Source organism: Atta cephalotes (assembly GCF_000143395.1).
Source record: "Atta cephalotes unplaced genomic scaffold scaffold00004, whole genome shotgun sequence".
In the NCBI taxonomy this organism is placed as follows: Eukaryota; Metazoa; Arthropoda; class Insecta; order Hymenoptera; family Formicidae; genus Atta; species Atta cephalotes.
The window spans coordinates 1,620,996-1,629,687 of NW_012130068.1; the positions used below are offsets into that span (position 1 = coordinate 1,620,996).

The window sequence follows — 8,692 nt, forward strand, 5'->3', positions numbered from 1 at the left end:
TAAAATTGTTCTCTTCGTGTAAAAATCCAACGGGGAAGCTAACGTACTCTCACCGATTTATTTGAAAATAAACGAATCGCAGCCGGTTCGTCGCGTTGTGTGTTTGTTTCGGGAGTGCCGTTCAAGTTATCGAACTCAAATTATAGTCCGCGCGCGATTTTAGTATATTATTATTCGCGAGTGTTTTACGCGAGTGTCCTGTGCGAGAGGATGTCAACCTTATTCTGAGAGGAGGAGATCTGGGAGAGGCATCAGGCACTGGCAAAGCAATCTTGCGGTAAATATTATTTTTTATTTATGTAAATTTAAGCCTTGTTTTTAAATCATCATTTTATTTGAGTGATCTAAAAATGATTATTTTGAAATCATTGTTAAATAAAATAATTTAAATAATATATTCTATAAAATAATATTATATAAAATGATATTTTATAAAATAATTCTATAAAATATTTCTATAAAATAATTATGTATTTTCTAAAGTAATTATATATATTTTCTAAAATAATTATATACTTTTTTTAAAGATCCTAGCAAAAATAAATTTGTATAAAATATTAAAGTAATTTTTAAGTATTCTTCTTTTATTTAAATTAGATAATACAATAAAGAATAGTATTTAAAAAGTTATTGCAATTTTATTAGCGAAATACAATAAAATAATTAGACATAAAAATAAAAAAATAAATTAAATATAAATTAAAGATACACTTACCTGCAAATACGGACTATTAAATTTATTAGTAACTCGTTTATTTTATGGGTGAGTATACTTAAGTGAGTATATAAAGAGGATTGCCGATAAAATTGGCGGGGGTAGTGTATCTCGTTTTTGCTAAATTATATCTTAAATGGACAATATGTTTAGAAGAGATTGATTTATTAAAAGTCTCTACAATTACTAGGTCACTAATTATAGTCGGCACGCTTCTGTCCTGAGGATTTAATACAGAGACGAACCACATCTACTTTCGACGATTTTATCGATAGTGTCAGAAAATGTATGTAGTCACGTAGGTTCCGAAATGAAAATGGATATACGAGCGATTTCGATTTTAATAGGAAAAAGGCTGGCATAGCCTCTCTCAGGTTTCTCTCTGGCATGAGTACGTTTTTGGTTTCTCATAAAAATTAATAATAATAATAATAATAATAATATTTATAACTAACAATAATAATAGTCTTAATGAGGTATTCGCTATTTTTTATTGAGAAATCATGGTATAAGAATTATAATGACAATGTAATTATAATAATGTTATTATTACTTTGTGGATTTTTAATTGAAAATAATAATACATTATTATTTTATAATTTTAATTCTTGCATTGTTTCTTCTCAATTAAAATAGCGAATAGCTCTTTAAATAATAGCCCTTATTTGTGAATTCATATGAGTCCTTTAGCCCTTTAAAAATTGTGAATCTCAACTATCTTAATTGCTCTTTTCAAGCGCTTTCTATATTTTTTTTGCTCAATTTAAAAATTAGAATATATATTGAACAATTGAAAGGTTTTAATGAAAATTGTAAAGATATGTAGTTGATATAATGATTGTTATATATGTCACATATATATATATATATTTCTTATATGTAGAAAATTATTTTTTAAATAAAATATTTCTATGTAATATAGATATATTTAATCTACCAGAAAAACGTTTTTAATATACAATGCGTATCTTTTATACATAAAATCAAAGTTGTTAAATCTGCAACCTAAGACACAGTCATAGTTGCAAAACATTACTTTTAAAACATATTACTTTTTATACTATACGCGTTCCTTGAATGTTTTGTTTATTATTCAATCGAATCTTCTCTTGGCGTTTCTTTTCCTCTTTAAACGCTTCAGTGTTTGCCTTTCGTTCTATCCTTCTTTCCTAAAATTAAAATTAAATAAATTTCAGAAATTATGTTATATAAAATTTAACTAACCATCCACAGTAAATGTTTAATAAAATTACTTTTCTGTATTCTTTGAGCAATTTTTTTCTTTCTTTTCTTCCGTCAGGAGTTTCCCCTTTGGGCCTTATACTTAGAATGCTTAAAGTAGATTTCCTACTTTCCGCTACGGATTGTGGGCCTTTTGGCGCATTATTTTCCATATCAAATTGGGCCAAAGTTTCAGCTGTTAATTTTCCAGTATTGCCTAATACATTTTTCGGAATACCAGATTTCCGATCTATATCAATTTTCTTTGATTGCTATTAAAAAGAAACAAAGAAAAACATAAAATTCAATAAGTATAGTATCAACTCTAAAAAAAATATTTCATATTTAATTATATGACATATTTTATATATACTTATATATAATTTATATATAATTATATAACATTTTTTCGCAGAAAAACTAATATATAATTTAATTATACATATATTTATACATATATTTATGAGAATGAATAAATTTTTATTCAATAACATTGATTAATAATTTACCTTAGGAGGTTCTGATATTAATTTAGGATGATTATAAATGTTACTGTATGTGCTAAGAATACTTTCACAATCCCATTTATCCTTTCCACGAGTAGTGACAAGAAGTTTTTCAAAATGTTCATCTTCTGAACTCGAATATTCTGGTTCCATAATCTTCATTCTGTCTTTCATAAGTTCCACAATATTTTCCGTCTACAAATGTTAGGGAAAATAGTACATTTTTCATTATATTTTTATGTAATACTTACTGCTTCTCTTTGCTTTTTTTCAAATTCTGCAGCATATTGCATAACAAGATCTGAGTTATGCGTGATATATCCTTCTATTTCGTCGCAGTCTAAAGCACCAATTTCATTTTCATCATATCCAGCATACATCTGTACAATAAACAAGAAAAGATAAGAACGTACAACGTCATGTTTGAAAAAATAAATCTATAATATAAACCTTTTCAAATCTGTCATCCAGCAATGTAAGTTGTTCGTTCCTTCTCATCACGCTACTGCTCATAGAATATTCTGTAAATCTTGATTTCGTTTCTTCATCCTTAAAAGTATATTGAGGTCCATTCAAACTACATACTTCATCTGCCTCCTCATTAGATAAATCCATATGATCATTGGATGAGACATCTGATTCACTATATTCATTTTCTGGTTCGTTTAATTCATATTCTAAAAATATAAAAGATTACAATAAGATTAAGTGAATGTGTATGAATTGTTATATAGTTTAATAAATTTACCATATTCTCTGTCAGAATCTTCGCTGTCGCTATTTTCAGTATTAGCTAATTCTATGAAATTATCTTCTAGCTGATTTTCTGGATCATCAAAATCAAAATCGTCATCCATTGCAGCAACTATATCCGGGTCTAAATCCAATCGCGGTCCGGAAACTGGTGCTGCTTTATTAAGCATACCAACTTTTTCCTCGACATTTGACGCAAACACCGAAGATGGTAAATTAATTTTTGGAGCACTCTTGTCGCATTTGGAATTATTCGTGTTCTCAACGCGTTCCCATTCCACTGATAATGTATTGACATCTTTAAGATGTTGCAAATAATCATAATCATCATCAAAGTAAATCCCATATTTATGCTGCTCCTTTTTGCGTATTTCATTGTCTAATTTCTTTTCTGTTTTTGCTGCTTGTGTATCGGCAGCTGGAACTAGGACTCTTTGTGGTGCTGTTTCATCTGCCACTAATGGATCTTTTTGTGAACGATGAACTAAGTGGAACGTAACAGAATTCTTCTTGTCAATAAACTTTTTCGTTTTTCCCTTTGGCTGCAATTACATTGTTATTTTAGAGATGTGAAATAACTATTAAACTATTAATACTGTAGAAAAATAAGAGAGTGACACATGGCTAAATATGAATGTGGTCAACTATTGCTGGGGTATTCACACTCGCAATATTTCGGAAATCATTTTCTTGTTATCAAATGTTAAATAAAGATAAATAAAGCATTGTCAGTATAAATCAACTAGTCTGGTAGTCAGTGGATAGAGCAGCATGCTTTGAAAAATTGAGGTTAAGTTCAGAAATTATGAATTATAATATTAAAAAGTCTCATATAAATTCAGGAAAAAGAATTCCTGGTTAATAGTTCAAAAACATTGTGTGCTATATAACTCTCAGGATTTGAGGGCCGGTGGAGATTAAAAAAATATATATATATGTAGCAATAAGATATATTTGTAAATATTAGTTAGTACGTATTAAAACTTACCATCTTGATTTGTCTTGCTCAACTAATTATATACAAAAACTAGTACAATAAAAGTAATTGTTCTAATGTAATTATCTGAATGTAATTAAGCACTGACACGTCAATTTATTTAAACTTTAAATGCAAAACATGTGCTGTGTTTTCGGATTCAAACATGATAGATGAAATCCCCCAGATTGGTAACAATGCTCTCAAAAAAAAGTTTCTAGCAATTAGATATGTTTGTTTAGTTATCTTTTCATATTTTAGAAATAAAGGAATTCATGGCGTCAAATGATTTAATAAATGATCTAATTAATAAAAAAATTGTCTTTTGTGTTCAATTAAGAACACATTAGATTCTCAAACGTGATAAATTTTGACATTAATTCTCAATAATGATGCAAGCAAAACATTGGAAGGAATTGTTCTAGCCCTACTCTAATCCGCAAATAACGTAAATGGGGGAGGGGATGATTATTGATATCCAATAAATGTGAGAAAACTTACAACGCCAAGAGAAAATGGGGTTATTCGATCGTTTAGCGAACCTTTTAGGTCTTAGGAAAAAAGAAGTAAACGTTTTAGTAGTGGGCCTTAATAACAGTGGTAAGTCAACGGTCATAAATAATTTCAAACGCGAGGATGACCGTTGCATAGACATAGTGCCCACTGTCGGGTTTAATGTCGAAAAATTCGCATGTAAGTTAAATAGCGAAAAGCGACAAAGTGTCAAAAATATGAGATTCTGTTGCTTTCAACGCTATCTTCACGCGTCCACTATTGCACCTGCACAATCTAAAAATCACAGCATTGTCCACTTATTTTATAATAAGATATAGAATGGAGGATGACGCTATATAAAATTGTTAATAAAATGTATAAATGCAATGGCATATTTGAGATGTAAAGAAATTATATTTATTTTTTTTATAATTGACTTCGATATTTTTATATCTTAATATTTATATATCTTATATTAAAAATTAAATATTTATTTTATTTTTTAAACGTATATATTTATTTTTTATTTTTTATTTTTTTACTTCTAGTATGCCTTGAATATGCCTTCAAAATCTTTGATGATTTAGGAGGCTTCATGCTACTTCGTAATAATCGATCAACCTTTTTTGGCATCTTCTTTTCTGTAGTCTCCTTTTCTGGAGTTTTCTTTTCTGAAATCTTCTTTTTTGGAGTCTTCTTTTCTGGAATCTTCTTTTCTGGAGTTTTCTTTTCTGAAGTCTTCTTATTTCCTAATTCGTCACTGTCTTTGGAGTAATCTAATAAATCTAAGGAATCTAATCTATTTGTTGTTTTCTTTGTCGTATCAATACATGTAATATCATTAATCTCCAGAGTGGGTGACAAGGGTATATTTCTGATTTTGCGATATAGTGGTGTACTGGTGATTAATTCGGGGATTTTTGACTGCTCGCTGTCTGGTTTATTCCCCAGTTTTGATTCAGACGAAGATATTTGATTTGCATTAGAAGTCGTAGCCGCTTGAGTTTGGAAATTTAATTTCGTCTGTTTCAATTTAACGTTAGATTTATGGAATGGCGTTATTTCTATTGGATTTTTATTAATTTTCTTTTGTTTTAAGACAGCCTTCTCTACTTTCTTTTTCTTTATTAAAACTCGCTGTGGACTTTTGATGCGCCTTTTTTTTGCATTTGAATGATTAGTTTCTTGATTATCTTCTAAACTATCTCCTGGTGATATAGTATTTTCAGTAGTTTTTTGCCTTATTCTTTCACTCCACTTTTTCTTCAGTTCACGTTTCTTCCGCAATTTTCTCAATGAACTCATCCGTTCTGATTGTAGCTGAGTTATGAAGTTTTCATCAGAACTGCTAGTATTCTAAAAATAAAATTGTTAAAATATTTCTTAATCATAAACCAAAATCTTTTAAATACTTTTATATCTAAATGCCATACATTCAGCTCTAATAAACTTTCAGTGTCGTCTTCCTGCATCCATGTAAATGTAGAATTATCCTCTGATAGAATCTCATTAAAAGCAGTTTGCAAATCTGACATCTTAAATTTCTTAAAATATGTCTTTAATCTCTGTTTGATATCAATGTTTAATTTGTTTCCATTTGTTGTATCAATTTGAACTTTATAAGGTCTTGCAGTGTCTTGATGATACAACAAATGTATTATTAAGTTCATATAGCTATTACTTTCACTATTGTGTATACCATACAATTCCAAGCTGATTTGCTTAAATCCCATATCAGATTGCAAAGTACAATGCTTCATACTTGACATATGTTCCTTAAAAAAAAAAAAAACATTATTTATTTGTATTATAGCTCAAAAAGTAATTTATTCTACATATATATAATCATTTTCAAAGTGAAAATATACCTTTAGTGATAGGAATTGCTCTTGCCGTGCAGTGTAACAATCAACATTATGCTTGCAGTTCTTTATAAAGGCAGTTAATTTTTTTAACTTGTCAATAGGCGTTTTGGATAATATATTATTTATGTTGATTGACACTGGCATTATCCATTTTCCCAGTTTGGTCTTTTCATCCTGAATAAAAATCTGTACTGCTTGAGTATTGTCTGTCTGCTTTTCGTTTGTTGACGTAAAATTAAATACAGATTCATCCTTCTGAAATTTAACACAACGAAAACCAGCGAATCTATACAGATCGTTCTTCAGAGCAACATTCAATAATTTACTAAATGTCAAAGAAGTCTCCAAGTTTTGCAAGGGTCTTTTGATCACATGATCCTCTATGTCTTTAAAGCGCGTTTGCAGATTCTGTTCATGCTGCTTGATGATGTTTCTCAGTTTCTTTATTTCTTGGCGCAGATTCGTCTTTTCTGTAGCTGTCGCAAAAGTCAGAAATAGATTAACTTAACTTCCTCGCCACTTTAGTGAGGTTAGGATCTTTGTTTAATAAATAGTTCATGTACCTTTGTTTACAGACTCGATATTCTCATTATCGTTATTCGAACTACTCGCGGAACTTTGCGTTTCCATTTTCGTTTCTAAGAATCGTTATATCACTTGTAACAGAAACACAATCAAACGAATTCGCGCCAAAATTATTCGTAGTTTTCAATTAGTTTTATATTTCGGCTGCTCTACTTTCCTCTTTAATTCTTTAGATGGCGCATTGGTGTTTCTGCTATTCTTAGGGCGAGTTTCACCAAACTTTAATGCAATTGGTACAGATTGAAGATGACTTCGATCAAACTTCGATTAATGATTAAAAGATGATTAATTTTTATTCATGTCTATTTTAAATATATATTAAAATATTACATCTATCGATTTCTATATTTATTTATAAAATTTAATTTTTTAAAAGTTCAATACTTTTTTATTTATTTATACAGACATTAATAAGTTAAAAGTCAAGCTAACAATTCCAGAAATAATAAATAGATACAAAATTGATGAAGTTTAAATCAATCATATTTTCAGTATTAAAATTAAAAAATTTATAAAAACTGAAGTTATATAATAGTTTCTTGGTTTCTGATGCCCGCAGTGATTTCCGCCAATGTAGATTACATTTAATCTCGATTCGACTTACTCTTCATTTTAATTCTAATTCTTAAAAAAGAAATGAAGCGTTCCAAATAATGCATGTTGGATAAAATATCTAAAAGATATTTTTTAGACATAAAACATCCACTAAAGGCATCTAATAGAATCAAGCTTAAAGTTAAATTGTTATCAGTGGAAACAGACTTAACTGATAAGTTAACAACAAGATAAATAAACAACAAGATTTTAATTGAAGTTACTCCGTAAAAATTCTGCTGAGAAAAGAAGATATACATATTTTTCTTATCCAAACACGAAATAAGAAATTGAACACAAAATTATACAAATTGATATACATATAATACATAATAATAATATATGGTTCGCGTAATATATTATTAAGGCTTTGTTTTTATTTCATTGGCGCGATTAAGCCGAAATTGTTTCAGTTAAAAATGTCAGTTTCACCGCATTCGATATGTCGGGCCACGACCGTCATAGATCATTGTGGGAGCATTATTACAAAGATTGCCACGGGATCATCTTCATAATTGACAGCAGTGATAAACTGCGACTGGTTGTTGTGAAAGAAGAGCTGGACATGCTCTTGCAGCATCCCGATGTTGCAGGTACATTTCATAATAGACGATAAAATTTGAATAGCAAGTGCTCGTTTAACACAGAAACACAAAATAGACAATCAGTTAAAAGATTTAGAATTTAGATTCTTTCGAATGTTCGTATTTCACAATTGACAATTTCTTAAAAGACTTGAGATTTCTTGAAAGCAGAAGTAAACTTTTCAGGACGCAAGATACCCATTCTCTTTCTGGCGAACAAGATGGACCTACCCGATTCTTTGACCACCGTAAAATTAGTCGCTGGACTTGGACTCGAGCGAATACAAAATAAACCCTGGCACATACGAGCGACGAATGCATTAACTGGCGAGGGCCTGCAGCCGGCGATCGAGTGGCTGACGGATCAAATTCGCGATATATACATCAACAAAAGATAA

General features: G+C 29.6%; 3 protein-coding genes across 3 annotated transcripts; 1 reads left to right on the forward strand and 2 right to left on the reverse strand.

The window, feature by feature from the left end:
* Positions 1 to 1,642: 1,642 nt before the first annotated feature.
* Positions 1,643 to 3,881, reverse strand: LOC105626116 (protein LTV1 homolog). Its single transcript, XM_012207428.1, has 7 exons — positions 3,861 to 3,881; positions 3,191 to 3,737; positions 2,893 to 3,119; positions 2,694 to 2,822; positions 2,446 to 2,637; positions 1,969 to 2,208; positions 1,643 to 1,884 (listed from the first exon to the last, which is right to left on the reverse strand). Exons 1-7 carry the CDS (start codon positions 3,879 to 3,881, stop codon positions 1,771 to 1,773), a joined length of 1,470 nt encoding a protein of 489 aa, XP_012062818.1. The 3' UTR covers positions 1,643 to 1,770.
* Positions 3,882 to 4,931: 1,050 nt separating this feature from the next.
* On the reverse strand, positions 4,932 to 7,161 carry LOC105626118. The gene is made up of 5 exons (XM_012207429.1): positions 7,091 to 7,161; positions 6,535 to 7,009; positions 6,100 to 6,441; positions 5,209 to 6,022; positions 4,932 to 4,960 (listed from the first exon to the last, which is right to left on the reverse strand). The coding sequence occupies exons 1-5, from the start codon at positions 7,159 to 7,161 to the stop codon at positions 4,932 to 4,934; spliced, it is 1,731 nt and encodes a 576-aa protein (XP_012062819.1).
* A 293-nt stretch (positions 7,162 to 7,454) lies between these two features.
* On the forward strand, positions 7,455 to 8,692 carry LOC105626119 (ADP-ribosylation factor-like protein 6; the record flags this gene model as incomplete). The annotated part of the gene is made up of 3 exons (XM_012207430.1): positions 7,455 to 7,470; positions 8,250 to 8,303; positions 8,481 to 8,692. Coding segments are annotated over 3 exons (282 nt in total), but the record flags the coding sequence as incomplete, so codon positions are not given.

Excerpts from the sequence above, each read along its gene's own strand:
- LOC105626116 (XM_012207428.1), bottom strand. The coding sequence starts at position 3,881 with ATGATTTCCGAAATATTGCGA. Across the intron at positions 2,823-2,892 it reads TGGATGACAGATTTGAAAAG|ATGTATGCTGGATATGATGA; the intron begins GTTTATATTATA and ends TTTATTGTACAG. Across the intron at positions 2,209-2,445 it reads TAATATCAGAACCTCCTAAG|CAATCAAAGAAAATTGATAT; the intron begins GTAAATTATTAA and ends TCTTTTTAATAG.
- LOC105626118 (XM_012207429.1), bottom strand. The coding sequence starts at position 7,161 with ATGGAAACGCAAAGTTCCGCGAGTAGTTCGAATAACGATAATGAGAAT. Across the intron at positions 7,010-7,090 it reads GAGTCTGTAAACAAAGGTAC|AGCTACAGAAAAGACGAATC; the intron begins ATGAACTATTTA and ends GACTTTTGCGAC. Across the intron at positions 4,961-5,208 it reads ATATTCAAGGCATACTAGAA|ATTGTGCAGGTGCAATAGTG; the intron begins GTAAAAAAATAA and ends TGTGATTTTTAG.